The sequence below is a fragment of the Erinaceus europaeus genome, chromosome 1 (assembly GCF_950295315.1).
Source record: "Erinaceus europaeus chromosome 1, mEriEur2.1, whole genome shotgun sequence".
NCBI classification, from domain to species: Eukaryota; Metazoa; Chordata; class Mammalia; order Eulipotyphla; family Erinaceidae; genus Erinaceus; species Erinaceus europaeus.
In genome coordinates, this window is record NC_080162.1 from 13,846,246 (window position 1) to 13,867,286 (window position 21,041).

The following is a 21,041-nucleotide window of genomic DNA, read 5'->3' on the forward strand; positions in this document are numbered from 1 at the left end:
ATTACAAGAAAGAAGTTGCCAGGTTGACATAATCATGAGAATGTGGTCATTCTTGGGATTTATTTTTGGTTCTGTTGGGTGTGTGACTCAACTAGGGGAAGAAGTGTGGAGTGTCAGCATCCATTCAGTTCTGGACTTGGACTTGAGGACCCAGCTATGCTGAGCTCTCTGCTCTCACATCTCTTTATAGAATATTTGACATTCTAAAGCAAGATCATCATTTTAGATTTCTTGACACCACCATCATTCATTCAAAGATGATTTAGGGGGTTGCGAACTCTCTTTGAGTCACAACTTGCAGTACCTTACAAGGCCCAGAGGGGACTTGTTACCAAGAAGGATGCTCTTAAATGCTACAGGAGGAAGCCAGAGGAGACCAGTGCAAAGGTGGGAGTTGGAAAGACTTGGCAGAGATTTCAATCTCCTTCCCAATTTCCAGAATTTTCTCTATACAGAATAAATCTCTGGGGCTGGATGGTGGCACACCTGGTAAAGTGCATATGGTACCATGCTCGAGAACCTGGGTTCAAGTCCCCAGTCCCCACCTGCAGGAGGGAAGCTTCATGAGTGGTGGAGCAGCTCTGCAGGTGTCTATCATTCTCTCTCCCTCTTTCTGTCTAGATGTGTCATCAAATACTAATAAATGGAAAAATGGCCACCAGGAGTGGTGGAGTTGTCACGCAGGCACCAAGTCCCAATGATGACCATGGTGATAAAAACAGAGACCGGGGATAAATCTAAAAACCTAGAATCTCTCCGGAGTTACTCTACACATAGATTTTTTTTTTCCTACTGAATTGATTATCTCTACATTTAACTTTTCTTTTTTTATATATTAATTTAATAATGGTTGAAAAGATTATAGGAGAAGAGGGGTGCAATTCCTACCACCAGAGTTCCCTATCCCATCTCCTCCTTTGGAAACCTTCCTAGTCTTTATCTCTCTGGGAGTATGGACCAAGCAAGGATCATTATGGGGTGCAGAAAGTGTGATGTCTGGCTTCTGTAATTGTTTCTCTGCTGGACACGGGTCTTCACATAAATTTAACCCCCAAATACCACCTGGCCTTTTTTTTTTTTTAAGTAGCAATAGAAAACACTTCTAATCCTTTCTCTTCCTTGTAGAAAATCCTATTGGAGACTTCTAGAACATTTTAAAATTCCATTGGCTATTACTACATCACTTCAAAATATTCTGTAGATAACATCTGAGCATTTAAATCTCTCTCTCTTCAAGACACTGATGGGGAAATCAAAATAGAATCCTGCCTGTCACTGCTGGTAAAACTCCACTACAAAAGAGGCTTGCTTGTGTTTTAATGACAAGAATGCATGGAGTCACATGCTTTCAGACCAATTAGCAATACAGATGAGCCAGCAAGTCATGTTCCATTTATAGAGTGGGGGGAGGGCAAAGCCAAATAATCTGTGTTTTTAAGTGTTTCTGAGAAATGAAGACCTCCAGGGCAGAGAGAAGGCAGATCAGGAAATAGCTATGCATATCACATGCCTAAGAAATTACTAAAACTTTGATCAGGAGCTTTAACAATTGCCTCAGCATTCAGCAGTATGAAGCAAGGAGTAAGACTGGGCATGTTTTTGGAAGGGATTACAGGAGTATTTACTTACATGGTTTGTTGAGCAGTCAATGAATGTTTTGAACTTAAGCTGCCTGACAAATGCAGTAATACATTTTACTCTCATTAGTGATTTTGGGCATCTCGGTGATTTTGACAAAGGACCAAAGTGACTGGACTTGATGTAAAACCATTGTTTTCACCCTCTTTCTAGCAACGCAACCACTCTAGAGAGGACATTCTGTATTCTGATACCACTACACATGCAGAAGTGTACTTTAGTAGGCGCTGAGAATCAGACACTAGCAGAAGAGGGCTTGAGCTAAGGCGCATGTGAGAAGTCCAGGTCAAGGTCTCTACACCCAGCCAACATCTAGAGTAGAGAGTAAGTGACAAGTGTGAGCATTCACTCCGTGAGGCACAGTCAAGAAATTTAGGGCAGTGTAAACTTGGTGGCCTTTGAGAAAAAATGGACAATTAAAACTGATTCTCATCTGGGGACATTACTTTGGATTCATCTTTTTCATGCCTTTATTTGAGGAGGGAAAAAATGATTTAAAAATAGAGATATTTGAAAATTTCCAAGGATAAAAACTCTTGCAGTGCATTTTAAAAACAAACAAACAAACAAACAAAAACGGCTCCCATGACTTATAATTCAGCAATTAAGTTAGATTGTCCCAAAATATAAAATTGTGCTTATTAATGGCCCATATGCATTCATACTTCAGATAGTAAAGTTGCTTCTCAGAGATTTCTGCAGGGTAAGTAAGATTGCTTATAGGAAAACCAAATACAAGTAAACTTAACTCTTCTTAAATATATGTAATTAGTGTTTTATGAATTCATAAGACAACTCAGTCAGTTAGCTGTTGAATATCTATGGCCACAAGTTCTCTGGCATCCCTGGTATAGAATAATAGTGAGCGTTATGAAACATAACTGTGTCCTTAAAAAATTCAGGGGATCACATACATTTTTGAAGTAAAAATCTTGACTTTAAATTAAATCCAAAAATGATGGCTGAAAGCTTGTTTTTCTTTTCTTTCTTTTTTCCCCCCTCAGTATTTGAGTACTGAATTTCTGTAAGAGATTATCTGTGAAATGCCTTTCTTTTATTACACCCATAAATTTCAGGAGTGGCTTTGATCAAGCCTTCTGCCATCCGTGGTTTCTAGATCTCTTACTCATACATTAATAACTTTAAAACACCCATTCTATTTTTGTTGCAGTGAAAGAGGAAGTTTCTAAATAGTCCAAAGGAAAATAGTGAAGATAGAACACAGAAATGATAACTAAATTAAGATAGGGGCCCCCCCTCCCAAAGAAAAAGAGCAACACTCCATGTTGAAACTTGCCAAAGTATTTTAAGATTATTGTCTGTAAAGAAATGTACCAGAGAACTGAGATCCTCAGAGGAATGGAATTACAGAAATGCAAAGTATTATCAGTAATGCAACACTATACATAGAACAATGTTTGTCAGTTCCTAATCCTTCAATCAGTTAAGTTTAATTTTCTGGCTTATACTTAGTATTACACACACACACACACACACACACACACACACACACACACACCTACCTCACAAATCAAGTGTGTTAACATTCTGCCTATATTCTCTAGACGTTGACCCCAGGAGTCAGGCTTTTAGAAAATTGATATCTAGTTTTCCATACCCTTAATTCAAGTCCCTGACACTAAGCAAGTTCTATCTCTGTGTAGAAGCTGACAAAGAATTTCTCAAGAGGCTATATCGTTGTGTTGGCAACAGAATCCTCTCTGCAAAATGAAAAGAAAGAGTTATTAACAGATGAGTCAATCCAGCTTTTATAGCAGTTTATCTCTGTGGTATTTCCAAGAGCATAAATGTTATTTTAAAAAAAAATGGTCATGACAGGAAGAACACAGTAGGAAAAAAAAAAAAAAAAAACAGGAGCAATTAAGCCAAAAGCAATTGACTTTGCCAGTAACTGCATACATTTCCTTTGTTTTATTATTATTATTGAAAAAGTTGAGGTTGAAATGAAAGTTCCCACACCTACACTTCCCTGAAATATAATTTCTCAGAGCCCGTGGTAAAGTAAATATATATGTTTGAATGTTTGCAGTTCTGTTTCTAGACTATGGTGTGTGTGTGTGTGTGTGTGTGTGTGTGTGTGTGTGTGTGTGTGTGTGTATGTGTACAGGGGAGAAGTCCAGCCAAGATTATCTTGATACATTGTCATTAAAAAAAAAAACTGACTCATTAATATTTGAAGAAGTTGAAAAGAACGAAAAAACAAAGCATACAGGTTGGGGATCCATGCAGCCTGGGGCATGTGGTGGTGGTGGTTGTTTGGGGGGCAGGAGGGGTGATTCTCCTGGGATTAACACCTATCAGAATAGCAGTTGACTTCACAAAGGTGAATACTTGTTAATTTCATGGCACTGAGTTAGAGGAACAGATGGGTAGTCAGAGAGGAAAGTTTTTTTTTTTTTAAAGATAGATCTTTCACTGGTTGTTAGCAGGAGAGTCAGAGGCCCATTATAAGGAGTTCCTGTGCCCTGTGCTCCAAGTTTACTGTGACTTTGTGACTTTCCTGGAGGTCACCTCATCTACTGCAGAGTCTGTACTGATGGGAACCCTACTAGGTGTCAGAGCTGTAGGGTGCCTGGGAAGGGCTATCTCTCACTCTTGCTTTGTGATATTTGATGTATTTTCATTTGGGGAAAGTTCCCTAGGGACTGCAAGCCCAAGTTAATGATCTGTCAGTAAATACCTCATTGTGAGACGCTGTGAATAAAGTCCAGTTGCCTGTGTTGGAAACTATCTGCTACCAGTTGTTTGACCTAAAATAAACAATTTCATTAGGACCTTAGTTTCCTTAGTCTGTAAAATAGGGATAACAATCATACCTTCCTACTGGCTTGTTGTGGTTTTAAATGAGTTATTGTATGCAAAGCATTCAGTAGAGTGATTGTTATAGCACAGTGCTGAGTAAGTACTGACTGTTACATGTATTCATATATAATGCTGAAAACATTCATGGAAAGAGCACATATCCTGTAATGAACCAGGGAAGACTAGGTAGTAAATAGGGACACACACACACATAATGGTCACTGCCCATTGATTGTTTCATACTATTTTATTTTGACATAGAACTGAATATAGTCTGTTAAGGCATAAGTGTGCTACTGGCTATCCAGAATGACTTTTGGTACTGATCAGACTCATTCAAAAATACTAGACTAAGTCTGACATCTTAGATTTGAATTCTCAGTAAGTACTTGTCCTTAGTTATTGAAAAGAGAGGCTTTAGATTGGTCAAGAACAACTGGGATGAGCTCTGTATGTTTTTGATATAAAAGAATTAAAGACTTAACTGTCTTATTTTTACTTATGACCTAGCAGCCTAGTAAATGATTTGTTTTCTTGATCTTGTAAGAAATAAAAAATGTAGTCCCAATACCATCACTTTGTTCTCCCAAAAGGCCACCCCTCCACCCAGTCCCAGAACTTTATCTAGGATCTCGTCGATTCAAAAAAGGACTTTAAACATGTGTTCTCAAGATATTTATGCACTCTGGGTGATGGTCCCACTGAGATCCAGACACTCTGATTTCACAGTAACCGTCCTGTCTCCATTCCCAGAAGAAACTTGGTTATGGGTATCTGTTTCCAGAGCTCGTGCAAGCAATAGTGAGCACAGTTTGAAGGTGCCTAGTGACTTGGTGTACTGATGTTAGCTCCTGAAGATATCAGAGGCCTCTGTGTAGTGGGCATCTTAGCTTCCACTAATCAACAGTCATTCAACAAATTCACATTAGTCAATGCTGAATCATGAGTGTTTGCTGGAGAAGATACAGAATGAATATGGTGTAGTCCTGCCCTTAATGTCTCTTCAGTTTAGTATAAATATGCCAGGAGCACTGTTTAGTTAAAAAAAAAAAAATGCAGCGATAACTCCATAATAAAATGTCAGAAAAAGAGTTCAGAGAAGAGAGGAAGAAAGGTGACTGCAATGGCTGGCAAGATGTTACTAACTGCCTCTGAAATATCAGTGCGCTTTGCCCTGTTAGGGACAATAGGCTTTTTCTTTCAAATCGAATCCCATTCAGAGTTTAAGTTTGTGTGACCACAATATTAGGTGCTAGTCTGTCTGTTCTAAATTTGTAATTCTCAGAATGTGCTGTGGAAGGACATGTACTTCTCTGGGTTTTGAAAACAGTTCACAAAGGATGGAGAAAATAGACCTGATAGGAGGCTGACTTATTGTCGGTTCCTGGAACCTTTGTGTTTATTTAAAACAGCCTGTTCAATGCAAGTTCTCTATCTAAAAGGCCTTTGGGATTTGAAAGCTTCTCTGGAAATAAATGCCTTTTAAAGGTTTAAATGTTTTTCACCAAAATGTTAAGATCATAGTAAGGAGTCTAGGACAGAGGTGACATTGTTTTGTTTCTTATAGTGAAGTGCCTTAGAGTTCTGTATGTCAGCTTTCTGCTCAGCTAGCATTTTGATTAGAGACATGAAAGTACATTCTTCCCTCCTGGTCATTAAAGACTTAGCACTTGGCTCGGTTGTGGAAACATTTCTGTGCTACACTGTGTCTCCAGAACCAAAATAGTCCACACCCTGGCTTCAATCCTTGTTGGTTCAGGCAAAGTGGCATCAGGCTCTAATTGGGGAGCAGGAGGTCAGGTTCCACAAAACAGGCTGGATGAAATCACCAGCCCTGTGCAGGGAGGTGGAGAGAAGAGAGAGCCCTCCCTGCCAGTCTGGCAACTCTAGCTGAGTCCTTAGAGCTCATCCCACACACTCCGTGCTAGTCACTGCTGTGTTTACATGAGTAATGGAGCTGCCGGGGGAGGGGAGTTGTAAGCAGATCGCTGAGCCTCAAGGCTCTCATTCTCATTCGGAGGGAAGCTGACATCCACACCAAGTCAAGACTTCCAGGGACCGGGAAGCAGTCACATGCTGTAGCTTTCATGAACACAGACATCGTCAGGCAGATGTTTGTCGACTGGAATGGGTAATGGCTACTTTCTCTTTGCTTGGTTTTTGTTTCTGAGCTTGTTTACCTTTGATAATTTCAGGCTAGCTTGCTGAGGTATGGACTTTGAAACAAAGGTCTTAAAAGGAGAGGAGATTTGGGAAGGGAGGTCTGAGCCCCAAACTACTTTTTAAACTTCTGTAAAGACTGTTTTTTGTTTTCTTTCTTTCTTTTCTTTTCTTTCTTTCTTTTTTTTTTTTTTTACCTTTACTAACAGCAAAACTGCTATCCATAGTAGAAAATCAAATTAGTGGAATTAGTTGTATTTGTAAGATGACAACAGTGTAGAAAGTCCTAAAATTGCAGCTGTGTGTGACCAAAAAAAGATTAACAACAATTAAGGGGGGTTGAGTTGTTCCGATTTGGCATGCCCTAGTCATATTTTGCAGTAAAAAAAATATATGAGTATCTTAAAAGGTCTTAAAAAATTGCCTGGGGTATAATTTACTAGTTTGGAGTTGTTGAAGGACTGGTTGGTTAATTGGCTGGTTTTAATTTGCTTACCTTTGAATGATTGATGAAGTTTAGTGTGAAAACTGATGCTGGAGAGTCCGTAGCACTCAGTAAACAGCAATCTTTCTTTTCCCTTTTTTTTCTGAATGGAACTTATAGGGATTCTGGCTCTACAGCAAGAGTGAAATACAGTTTTGAGTTATATCTTCTCTATAGCTTTGAAAAAGTATAATCTCCACAGAAACCAGTCTAAATTTCAGTGTGATCTTCAGTAGTTATTTTAAACAACTATTAAATCTTCCTTAGAAAAAAAAATGAAAGTCTGCTGATTTAGATGGCTATGCTCGATTGGAAATATGCTGATTGTAATATTCTTAATGAATTCATATAATAGCACTTTCAAATTGTTATCGTGAATTATCTTTGTATAGCTATCTCTCTACTTATTTCTATCATAATTTTAGAATATATTTATGTCTATACTAGTTCCATTATTATATTGACTTATCACTTAAGTTTCTTAAAGCAAGATAAAATACAAAACAAAACAAAAAATGACCTTTGTAGCTTGATTCAGGTTATCTTCTAGCCTTACACACTTTCTAACAATGGAAAAGTTTATTTTCCTTGTCATCATCCCTTAGAGCCAAGAGCTTCATTTAAGATATATATTAACTAGACGTGTTGAAGTTAAGAGATTAGTTGGGGAAAGACATATAGAAAAGTATAGTCTTCCAAGATACAGCCCTCCAGAGAGAGAAGTATAAAACATAGGTTGACAGCCACAGTTGTGTACATTTTTCTGAACAATTTGAGGGGATCACTGTAGAATGTTTTTAATGAAGAAACCCATGCAAATGTAAATGTACATCAATTGTTCTCTGTTTGATTTCAGCGCCAAACCTTAAAGGCAGACCACGCAAAAAGAAATCATGCCCACAGAGAAGAGATTCATTCAGTGGTGTTAAAGACTCCAACAATAATTCTGATGGCAAAGCTGTTGCCAAGGTAAGGTCGTTTGTTCCAGTATATTAATTTTGTTGCTTCCTTTTCTTTTCTTTTTTCCTCTTTATCTATCTGCTCTTGTGTCTTGGTGACGGTTTTCAATTCAGAATCTGACTTTGGTTGTCAGTTCTCTGCTGTGTCTGTTCTTGTCACCTCCCTTCCCTTGGGAGGAGGGAAGTACAGGCATTTTGATTAGTCAACAGAAAGACTTCCCACCTCCTAGTTGGGCCTGTTGAGTAAAGGACAGATGATTAAGCGCCCACGTCACTGAGGCTGAGATTTCATAGTAGGTGACACAATGACATAGTTTTCTCTGCTTGTATCAAAAATAGACCAGCTGAACCATCCTCTTTCTAAATATGTTCATCTAAATATGTTTCAGAGATTAACAGAAGATGAAATTAGAATGGCTAGAATTAATCTTTTTAGTTATGTGTTTTTTTCAAAGTCACCTTTGATTTGTACTAGAATAAAATTAAAGACACATGGCAAAATACTTACATATATTCATATGTACATTTTTATGTTTTTAATGATCTTTATTAAAGCATAACGAAAGTCCAAATTTGTTATTTTTTAGGGCCTAGGCACAATATGTCTAGGTATTGTATGCAATCTTCAAAGTGCAGTCTTGAAGTATTCAGCACCAGGAAGGTTGAAATGTCACTTCATATTTTTAGACTTATCGTTTGGACTTTTGTGGGTATGGGTCAGATTTCCATGGTTCTGTTAAGTAAGCCTTTGCATTTAGTTGTTGTTTCTGTGCCAAAGGAAGCAGTAGCCCTTTTAAGACCTCGATTGAAGACCAGATTTCACTGACATCTGATTTCCAGGTCCAAAGACTAAACTTCTGAAAATGGGAACATTTTCATTAGTGGTCAGTTTGGAAGATTATGATGTGGAATCTACTATTTTCTACTATGTACGTTACTCTTCCCTGTGGAACAAAGCAAATCCTAGACATTCCCCCTCTGTACTTCTCACTGCCAAGGGTGATTATTTCATGATGAGAAAGTTCTGAAGATTTTTATTTGATTAGGATTTCCATATACATCTAAGACTGCTAAGGGTTGAAAGGAATTCAACCAGAAGAAAAGTGGATCTTCTGACTAAAATCAAATCGAACTTTCCCTAAAGTTATTTTCACCCTGGTTGTCTTACTGTCTGCAAATGAGTCCGCATGGATACCATTAATGACATTTTCTAGTAAATGGGACGTCTTGGGTCTTCAGATACCTATCTAGAGAGCTTCAGCTTTCTTTGTCTTGAAGGTTGTCAGCAGGAGCAATTTATTTGCTATATTGTGGTTTGCAAGGTACAACAGAATGGAACAAGGAGGTTTTAATATGGCAACGTTCAGCAGAGCTTGCACTGTCAGTATCTTGTGTTGGCTTCCAGTCTCATCCCTATGAAATGACACCATGTTTACCCCAGCATATTCTGTACCTGAGCCCAGCAAGAGGTTCCATCTCATATCATTTGGAGTTATTACTAAAGTAAACCTCTGGGATTTTACAGAGCTCATACAGTTAACCTGAAAGAACAGCGCCTCTAATATCCCTCTCCAAGGAAAGCCTTTGGGATTCACACTAGGACCCACAAAACTGAAGAGTACAGGAAGTTGTTCTTCTATTAATATATTGGATATTCACCAACTTATCTTTCTTATGAAGCATAATAGTCAAGCCTGGGTTTTTGTAGTTACTTTTTCCTACCCACCTCTGGGGAGTATGCCATTCATAATCTTCCCAAAGAAGGGGGGACCTGGGAGTTAAACCCAGGGTCTCATATATTTAAGACAGGCATTCCTATACCCCCCCCCAATCCTTTGACTGTTGCTTTCGGAAGTGAATGGACAAATGCCATGCTACAGAGAGTTTCCAGAGAGTGGTTTAAATGCTCAGCCCTTTTTTAGAAGAGTCGGATTACAATTCTCTTTTTATAATTCTGCCAAGACTGCTTCGTCAAGGAGAGATTGGGTGGTGTGAAGTATGTAGGTTTGTCTGTTGACACTAACAGATAACAAAATCCCTACAGAATAAACAAGTCATACCTGGAACCAAGGTGGTCATTAAAAAGTCTTTCTTTGTCATGGCTGAGACGACCACTTGAGGCCAGCTTTTTCAAGCAGAAAGAGAACTATAGAGGAGTAATTAAAAAAAGACCACGACACCAAAGTTTCTTCAAGTGCAGCAGTGGATACCACTTGAAACTGTGTCACCCACATGGCATATCAGGCACCCATCCAGCCATTTTACCAGCTCCAAATTGTCTCAAAGTAGTCTTTTCTTAGGAAATGCCAGTACAGATGACAAACATGTGACCATTTAATCCGTTTGCTAAACTGGAAGCACCTGGGGAAAGTTTGATTATATGATGATGTGTGGCTGTTGGTTTCAATAAATGCCTCAAATAGACCATTTCTAACTATAGATAAGTATTAACTTTCTATAGCTCCATGGAGCAAATCTCTTAGAGTGAGAACCCACTGGGTTTGTTGTGTGCATGGCTGGAAAAACGAGTTATTTGTCTTTTGCTATTGAATGTTGGTTGCACTGTCTTATGGAAAACACAAAAACTAACTTTGCAAGACTGTTTTCTAAGTGATAAAAAGAATTCTGTGGCTTTTCAAAGAAAGTAGGTTACATAGAGGATGAAGCTACCAGCTCCCTGAAGTTATCATGAAAGTATACAACTCAGCTCTTCCATTTCTCTGGAACCATTTTACAGCAGGAAATCTGGGTCCCAAGCTTTAATTTATTATTAAGAAATCTGTGGTCCAAGAGGTGATACCTTGGAAAAGCATTGGGTTCTCCAGCATGAGATTAAGAGTTCAGTCTTTGGCAGTGCATGTACCAGAGTGACATTGTGGTTCTCTTTCTCTTTCTCTATCTTACTACCCCTTTCATTAAAAAAAAAATAAATAAAATCTTTAAAAAAAAAAAAGGAAATCATAGCCTCATTCACTGAGGAACGAAAGACTGCTGTTGATAGAAGGCAAATGACTTCCCACAATTTGTATGCACTTCCAAAAGACAGAAGTTATGTAAGAGGTGGTCTATTATGAAAGGGGCATAGAAAAGGAAATTATGCTGTGCAAAATATTTCTTTTCTTTCATCATTAACATACTTTTCAAAAATATGTTATAATTGTAAGGCTTTTTATTATTTTCAACATTTTCTATCCTGTTTAGTTCTCATCACTAACTAATATACAAAGACGATTCTCCTCATTTTCCTGAGAAAGAAAATGGAAGTCCCTTAACAAGCCAGTGACAGTTGTGAATTGAAACTGTAGCTTCTTTTTCTGCCTCTTCGGCACTGCTCATGTTGAAAAGTGGATTACTTATAACTCAATCCAGTGAAAGGATGTGGTTAATAGCAAATAAATAGTGGTTCATTCAAAATGTTAAAGGTGGATTCATTAATTAGCACTTTCTCAGTCACTTTGGAAACCCCAAAGCGCTTAGTGAACTCAACATGTATATGTGGTGTTCATAAGCTGTTTAAGTCAGGAAAAACAGCTAGTACTTAATGGCACCATGAAAAAGTTGGACTTCCTCATGTTCAACACAGAGACTAGCTCATGGCCCAAATTGCTGGGGAATGTTTTGAGAAAATGTAAAAAGCAAATGCATAAAGGAATTTGACTTGAACCTATCCAGAGAGAAATTAAAGGGGTTCGTTCATGTTCATTGAAGAAACGAATGGAGCTAGTCCAGGAAAAGAAGCCACTGTTAGCTTCTTACAAAGCAACTGTCCCACCAGGAACAGCCTTCTGGGAAGCCCACTAAGGCTCACTATAAAATTCTATAACCTGGCTTCACATGGAGTCTTTTCTTTATTAATACTTTATTTATTTATCACTGATTAGAGACAGAGAGAAATTGAGAGGGGAGGGGAAGGAGAGAGAGAGAGAGACAGGGAGAGAGACCTGCAGCCCCGCTTCACCACTCGTGAAACTTTCCTCCCTGCAGGTGGGGACCAGGGGCTTGAACATGGGTCTCTGTGCACTGTAATGTGTGCGCTTAACCCCGTGTGCAACCAACTGGCCCCACCTAGAGTCTTTTCTACAAAGCATGAGGGTGTGAATAACTCTGGGATTGGTTTATATACCCTTTCTTTGCTTTCCTTCTGTTTCTGAATGTTTCTGCACAGGTGAAACAGAAGATTAGACAACTCCGTGGACACTGAGGGGTAAACCAAATAGTCTCTTAACAATGGTACTTCTGACCTAATGTAGAAATTTGGCCCATTATCACTTACTCTATTTTATATGCAAACCCTTCATCTATTCCTGTTATTATAAGATTAAGTTTGGAGAGAGGCAAGACTAAATTCTAAACCCAAAATTCTATCCTTCATTTGTCAAACGACAATACACACAGCTTTGTCAGCTCAGCTTCAGTTTCCTCAACTGTCAAAGAATTCTGAGTGCCGTCTTTCTATGATTCTACCTAGACTGTGTAAAGCCCACAGCACTATATGTATTCATTTTGTATAGGATAAAGAAAGGAAAATTGAGAGGTGAGGAGGAGATGGAGAAGGAGAGAGGCAGAGAGATACCTACAGCCCTGCTTCACCACTAGTGAAGCTCCCCGCCAAAAGATGGGGGGGGTGAAGGGCTTGAACCGGGCTCCTTGTGCACTGTAATGTGTGCCCTCAACCAGGTGCGCCACTGCCTGGTCCCATGTTCTCTGTAATATTCTGTTGATATTAGTGCCCTCCTCCTTGCTCAACATACAGTAGAGTGAATGAAACCCTCTTATGCCTTGAAAAACCACCTTGTTTTATCTTTAGCTTCTCATTTGGTAAATCACATTTTGAAGCTTTAGATTTTGCATTTCCCAGTATAATAAGTATATACCTTTTTTAACTGGAAGTGTGTTTCCATTACAATTTAATATATTTAAGAGTGTCAGTAAACTATAGCGCTTTAAACCATAAGTCCTAGGATGAATTCTTGGGTTCAGACCCCAAACTCACCACTTACCAACTTGTATGTGAAGAACTAGCTAAGAGATAGAACATGATACTTGTATATCTAGTGTGCTGAGTTTTACTCCTGGGACTGCACATATAAAACTTTCTCTTTCTCATTCTCATGAAAGCAAATAAGTCTTAACTTGTTCATGATCTAGTATCTGTTACTCATCTTCTTAACACCTCATTTTCCTATTTTCTATTATGAGAATAACTTAACCTCTTTAGAGCATGAAATCAGACAGTGCCTTAAAAGAGAGCTTAGAATAGAGCCTGACTATATAAAACACATAAGCAAAAAAGAGAGAGGGAGAGAGAGAGAGAGAGAGAGAGAGAGAAAACAAAGAATGAAGGAAAAGAAGTCCAGAAGAGAACAATACCAATTGAAACTGGAGTGGTTTTATGATTTGAAAAAGACAATTAATTATATATTTCATCAGAACTTTAGACTCAACAATCCAAAATTTGGCAGTGAAAATTTATGACATTATAAATCTTCATAGAATGTTTGCCTAAATGTGATGTTACAAACTACTAAAGTTTGAAAGTATTTTAGCCAAAAATTCTACATGGGAAAGCATTCTAATTCCATTTCCACCACTCCTATAAAATTAAAAATCTTATCTAGAGGTCCAGTTGAATGAGTTATGCCAGATATTTTATTTTTCTCAGACCAGTCTAAAGATATTAAATTAGCATGTTCTCTTGAGAGAATAAGCAATAAAGAAAACCCTTGCAAAGAATATACTTCCGTTTAATAAATAAGCAGAACCTTTTATGTTTTTGATGTTTAGGAAAGAGAAGATGAAGAAAAGAAAAAAGAGGGGTCAAATCTCTGAAATGGGAAATGTCGAGTATGTGGGACATTTGTATTCATAACGTTTCCCCAGTCCTTGCCCTCTTCTCTGAATGTTGGATATGGAGATGTAAAGAATATTGGAATGTACACATTTCCCGTGGGCACACTTGAACTCAAAGTTTGACCCTTTGTACTTCCCCCTTTTACAATTAAAATAGCTCAGCAACTTAGTGTTATATTTAACAACCATCAAAGGCCTCCTGTAGAACACGACAAGGAGAAGGGAAAGGAACGATGGGTTAGCAGCTCTGTGTGCTGAGTCTCGCATTAGTTTCGAGTGTGGAAGGAAGTACAGTAGGCATGTTCACTGCCATTTTTTTTTTTAATTATGGAACTTTTAACTTAATCTTCTTGGGTTTTTAGCTGACCTTTGCTCTTTCCTTTGTGACTAGTTAATATATATTACAGTCTCCGTGCTGACTGAAAAGCAAGGAGTCAGCATGAAAGAGTGAGAGCCTTTGTTTTCTACTTGAGGTATGCCTCTCAAGTTACTGCAGAGACCATGGGGGTGCTCCTGAAGCCAACATCTGCTGGTATCAACATGTTTTTCCAGGTTGCTGGAAAGAGTAGCGACAAGATAAGTTTACTATGAAGAAATAAACTTATCTGTTACTTTAATACTAACTGCAAAATATGGGGCTGTTTAGTATGAGATCAGGGTTTGTTCAATAATGTTAACAGCTGGTGTCTCTTAGGAAAATAGTATATAAAAAGGCAGAGGAGGGGTCCTGCCAGATGCTCTGTTTCTAGTTTCTTATCAGCTCATTTAAGAGACTGGCAAAGTTTGGCAAATGGTAGCCTACTTGCCTACTTGGTAATACAAATAAAGTTTTATTAGAACACAGCCACAGGCATTCACCTATATATTATGAGCAACTGCTATTGTGCCAGAGTTCAGTAGAAGCCTACACAGCAGTATAGTGGTTATAAAGTTGTCACCCTAAAGTCTATAGGCTTTATAAAAATTTGCCATCCCCCTGATCTAAGACAATGCCTATTCAGTGATATCTCTAAAAAAAAAAAAAAAATAGTGATTAGCAGGCTCTGCTTCCAACTCAAATGCAGTATCACTAGTTATGTTGCTGCCTTTTTGTGGGCTTTCCAGTACTGTGTTGATGAAATGCTGTATGGTTTCCCTTTTTCAGGTAAAATGTGAAGCCAGGTCAGCCTTGACCAAGCCGAAGAATAATCACAATAACTGTAAAAAAGTCTCAAATGAAGAAAAACCAAAGGTCACCATTGGTGAAGAATGCAGGGCCGATGAGCAGGCCTTCCTGGTGGCACTTTATAAGTACATGAAGGAAAGGCAAACACCAATAGAACGAATACCCTATCTAGGTTTTAAACAGAGTAAGTATACGTGTTTTCATTTCAGAACTATCAAAATTGCTTAGACGCTTTGAATTGGCAATTTTTTTTTTAAACTCAAGTATTTTCTTGAAATCCTAATCTGGAGATGATGTTCTGTTTATACTAAATCTACAAATCATTCAAGCCAGGGATTTTTTTTCCCCTGCCTCTTTCCGCTACATTGTTCCCTTCTGGGGCAGTTGCAGTAAGATATTTTTAGGCTTGAATCCACTGATTATTACTGGAAATAGACATGTTGAAAGTTTCTCATTTTCTGTTTTGTCAATCTTGAGTGTCTGTAAAGCTTTTCTTCTGAGATAATAATATGACGTAGCTTTATCAGGCACAGATGTTGCCTGTGAAAAAGACAGCTTTGAAAGGGAGGACGTTAAAATGTGGACAAAGCAGCCACAAAGAGAAAATATATTTCTGAAGCCTCAGATTTGTTAAGAGACACAAAACCCTGGCTTCAGAGGAAACAAGAGATACAAAATTAAAAATGCGAGCTCACTTGTGAATTATTTTGACAAATACGTTTAGGTGTCATATATTTTCAAGTGGAACAGAGAACTCATAACTTAGCAGAATTCCACATAAAAAGAGAAGAAACCCAGAGCCTGTCCTGATTTCACAGCTGAAGATAAATTTTGCCTCTGAATTTTGTGTCAAACAAAGCTGTGAGCCCCTGGTTTGAAATAGTATTTTCTCCAAACGTATCTTCCTAGATTAAAACCATGTGTCATTTTGATGAAGAATGTCAAACCTGTATGTTTTTACAGAACAATTTACATACCTAATAGCATTTGGCACTGATTGCAGGAGAACACTTGCAGCCATTATAAACTTATATAACTACGAATGATTACAATGTTTGTCTGAAAACTGGTTGCTTGAAATAGAAGTAAAATTAATGTACTATGAACAGCTTTGTTGCATTATGCATTGGTTCAGATTAAATCAAGGCCCAGGCAGGGCTCTTGATAGCTTTGAAATAGTGCAAGGTTCAATGAGGCTTTTCGAATGTGTTGTGTCAGAGGCTTTTTTTTTTAATCTATTCTTTATTTCCCTTACCAAGTCATTACTTGAAATTCAGTTTTCCCCACTTGTAAAAGACTCAAATCCATAGCATTCCATTCCATGATATTTGGTGTAATGGAACAGGGTTTCTAGCTATTTGGCATAGTTATTTAAGATCATAGACATATACAAGTGCTACAAAGTGCAATATTTTAAAAATAAATATTTGCCACATCATACACAGGCAAAGTTAGGAATCTAAATGGAATCATGACTTAATTCCTCTGTGAATGATTATCTCCCTGCCCTTTGATCTGCTGCTGCCCAAGTGTAAATTTTTTTTCCTACTTGTTGTAAGGTACCATGTGTTGGTGAAATGCAGTATGAGATTTTCATATAGTACTGCCTCAGACATATTACTATAAAGGTAGCATATATTAAAGTGATTGCTATTTGTAGATCATGGAGAGTTCTTATCCAAGGGGAACATTGAATAATAACCTTTATTTGGTTGTATCTAAGGATTGAACACAACCAACCCCAATTTTGAAATTTCATACTTTTCCCAAAGACACATGAACTTTTCTTGGACTGCTTAGGGCAAGTAAACTAAGTGTGTCATCCTTCATCCTACAGGTAGAACTGTTTCTGTTATTTTCACTGTTAAGAAATATTTTAAGTGTTGATCATATATCCTGTTGTTGAATGCCCTTTGCGAATTACTTCCTAATAACTTTGGTTTCTAGAGTATATTAGTATTACTACTTTTTTTCTCTTTCTCATTGAAAAAACAAAACATACTGTTTGAATTGACACTTCTTGGAAATATGTTAATGCAATGCTTATCTAAATACTTATTGTCCCTCTAACAGTTAACCTTTGGACTATGTTTCAAGCTGCTCAAAAACTGGGAGGATATGAAACAGTAAGTGTTTAAGCAATTTAAATGAAATAATTTTGCAATCTAACTTCCCCCCCACCCCCTGATCAAAATGGAGAGAATATAAAAGCAAACCATCTCCGGCCACATTTTCAAATGACTCTACACTTTTAGGGTTTTTGTTGGGCCGCTTTTGGAAACGGTTCCAATTAGTTCCAGGTTTGGCAAAATTGTAAACTTGTCGTAAAAACTACAAGTGGAAAACATATGTAACTCTCCCCTGTCAGGGAAATTAGTTTGGTCTGTAATTTTTTCCCATGTTGAGAAAGGGCTATTATTGTACAACAAGCCAAGATTGCATAAAAGAAATTTCCCTTGGCAACATACCTGACATCTGTTCATGTCTAATATGGGAAATGTATTAAAAGCTTTCAAAAGTAATCAGTATTGGCCATTAAGGAATAGAATGCAGCAAAATGTCCTCTCATTCTAGGGCTAAGCAGTTTTATTAGACAAGGGTCAGTGCTGCATAAACAGGAAGTTATCAAACTTATTCAGAACAGGCTCTGACACTCTTTATCAGCTAATTCTAACTGACAGGAATGGGTTATTTTTAGCCAACAAGAAAATTTGATGGCCACGGATTTTTACAGCATGAATTTTGAACCAATAAAATATGAGAGAAACAAACCAAGATTGCAATCTTGAAATAAAAAAGAAAGAATTGCATTAATACATCACAGAGAGGTGACATCTGTAATAAAATCAGTTGTCATAGGAAGATGTCACCATTGGAAATATTCTCCACACAGTGATCAGATTAAGTTGTTCAGTTTCTTCTGCTATAAGGAATTAGTTTTTTTTTTCCTCACCAGGTAATATAAGATAGCTTTGTATCATAGTGAAATAACAATAAGAGACACATAGTAAAAAAAAATTTTTTTTTTGTCCAAACATAATAACTAGTGTTTCTTACCAGATGGGGTGTATTATTGCACAAACTAATATAGTGTTTTGATATCAGGAGCTTGGATGTGAAAAGATGGCAGGCATTATGTTATTCACATAATCTGCTATTTACTGTAGTATTATCTGCTATAAATTCTCACTAAAAATGTATTGATGTGAACAACATGTATGAAAAAAATATGCATTTAATATATGGACCATACAAATATGCTTATATGCACTACCTATAACTAGGCTTCAAAGACATGAATTTACTTAAAATAATTGTTTTATAGGGTGCCCTATGTGAAAATGAATGAAATAACTTCTGCTTGACTGGAATTTATAAAAAACAATAAAACTGACTCCTTGCCCCAGTAGCTCATAACTTTCTAAAATCTTGAGCTAATTATAGCTTTAATTCCTGTGACAAAGATAATTATGGAGTTAAAGGTAGTATCATAAATATAGAAGTTAATCCCTTTGCTGAGGTTTTTTTTTTTTTTTTTTTAAGTCTAGCTCTTAATGTTAAGGACAGGAATACAATTCTTATGCACTGTGATTACAGCTAAGTGACATGATATTGCACAGTCATTACAAAATAACTTTTAGACTCCCGAACTTATTGTTAATCACTGACAGGGAGAGTGCCAGAAAAATTCACAAAATTTAATTTCCTGCTTTTGTACCTTTGTCTCTTCACAAGCATTTTTCCCCCCTATGCATTAGTAAGTTGCTGTGGGATGTACAAAAGAGGCTCATCTACATTTTGGAAGCTTTTCAATTCTCAGAACAAATAGTATATATATTCTTTTGTTAAATGAATGCATTAATGAATGAATTACTGCACAGAAAAGGTAGGGAAAGACTAGTCCCCTGATTAGGTATATAGTACTTACTCATTTAGAAATGAAGAAGGAAAACTTACGATTTTTAAATGGGATTTTTGAGAATGGACAGAATATAGACCTGCTTGAGTGATCATGGTCTTCCAGGGAGAAACATTCAAATGGAAAAATAAAATGTAGAGTTAGAATAATGCCATACAGAGTTTAAATAACCATTATAGAGAGACTAGGTAACTGGACTAGGGAAAGTCACTATGAAAGAGATTCCAGAGAGAACTGTGGAGCCAGGTGAGGACAGCCCATAGAGACTAGACCCTGGAGCTATTCAACAGGCAGTAGGAGGGCTGGCCGGACGATTAATAACAGACTAAGCGTTGAACTTTGCCACTTATTCCCATATCACCACGCGTGTGGGTCAGGTGAAGCAGAGTGGGATAGCAATGTGGAAGACCGAATTGGTAACCGCTTTCCATCTGGTTTTGAATTTCATGAATCTTTAGCCAAGTCACCAGGAGTACTGTTGGCCTCTAGGATTACCCTTCTCACTCTTCAACTTGAGTTCTCACCATTATTTATTCATTTATTTATTTATTTTGGTTACAGCTATTCAGATTTTCATTTTGTCTCAGGTGGTCTCTAATAACTATCTTACTATAAAATCTGTCTGTGGGGCCACAAAATGATGAAGTTATTTGGTGATATTTTACCCACCCCTTTCTTTCTCACCTTGTGATTTACCTCATTTGTCCTTAAATTTGCAACTCCCACTTTACATTCTAGTCTTTAAATCTCGGAAGTACAGAATACATTTTTTTCTCTTGGTACATTTTGACTAATAAAGCTGTGAGGAGTTCGGTGAGGATAGAGTTTTGAACTCAGTCCAGAAGATGTATGAATGATAACCAGAGTCTGAGAACTTAAATTGTCATCACAGAATTACTGGAAGACACTTATCTCTGAGATTATCTGATAGCGGAGCAAGTGTGGACTTGTCATGTAGAGCTCAAAAGTGATCGTAGACTTGCCTAGATCTGTGGTTCCCAGAGCCTATTCAAAACCGGGGACTCAATTTTTCTATGGAGAACTTTGAAGTTAAAGTTTTCTAGACCTTCACAATGAGATATTCACTCTGTCGTGGCTGGACCTGAGAACCTCAGAATTCTTTTTCTGGGTTGCCAATATGATGTAAATCAAAAAAAAAAAAAAAAAAGATAGTGGTAACAATAATGATTACAACCTCCTGGCCCTTGAGGTTCCAAGCTTCATAAAGTGGCCCCCATGTAACTAAGTATCAAATAGGAAGCTGTCATCATACCATTGCCAGATAAGCAGGTGAGAATACTAATATTTCCTTGGCTCAAAAGCAGCATAAATGTTCCATTGAGTGTTTTTCCATTTGGGATAATATTAATTCAAAATACACTCACTATGCTCTTTTCATTTGGAATATCTGAAAGTATAGCACCATAAAGTTTTTGTGTGCTTGTTTATTCATTTAGTTATTTTTGCAAATTAGCCTTTGTGCAAAACAGGTTCTTGTCTCACTTTAGTCCAGACCCTCATTTTGCAAATACCAAATACAATGAATTGTGTGGAGTTGGGTTCTCAAATTTTGAGTTTTACATGCAGTCATCTCTTCCTCATCCCTATAAGGTAAAAGCTTCACACATGATGATTTTTCACTGTCTTCTGTTCTCAGTTGTCTCTCAGGGATCTAGAGTACTTTCAACTTTTAGATGTTGTTTTCAAAAAAAAACAAAACCAAATAACCTATCTTCCATAAGTGTATTTTTCAGTCAGTTCTGTGTGCTTAACATGAATGATAGCAAAGATATTAATCACTGCCTGAGATTTTTATCTGAATCTTGAGAAAAACTATCAAAAAACATGTCAAGAAATCTGTTTGATATAAATGTTTAGTAATAGAAAAAAAAACACTGCAAGTTTAACAATTGTAGATGCTCTTCTGCTGTTAACTTGTGATTGGATAAAGACATCTCTCTGGAATTCCTTCTGGTTATAAAAAGAGGCCAACTTAATTGGCTTGTTTTTGTTTGCGGTTATAAACTATCACAAACCTTCTGG

At 37.4% G+C, this 21,041-nt stretch overlaps 1 protein-coding gene across 2 annotated transcripts in view; it reads left to right on the forward strand.

The window, feature by feature from the left end:
* ARID5B (AT-rich interaction domain 5B) overlaps nucleotides 1–21,041 on the forward strand; it is a 217,424-nt gene that overhangs the window by 158,875 nt on the left and 37,508 nt on the right. Inside the window, exons 1-4 of one of the 2 annotated variants that reach the window (XM_016185679.2) lie at nucleotides 6,273–6,592; nucleotides 7,962–8,074; nucleotides 15,059–15,263; nucleotides 17,153–17,205. In XM_016185679.2, coding sequence (XP_016041165.2) covers nucleotides 6,589–6,592; nucleotides 7,962–8,074; nucleotides 15,059–15,263; nucleotides 17,153–17,205 — 375 coding nt within the window. In that variant the 5' untranslated portion in view covers nucleotides 6,273–6,588. Of the gene's footprint in view, nucleotides 1–6,272; nucleotides 6,593–7,961; nucleotides 8,075–15,058; nucleotides 15,264–17,152; nucleotides 17,206–21,041 lie in introns of those variants that run through there. The other variant, XM_007517383.3, reaches the window with a different exon arrangement.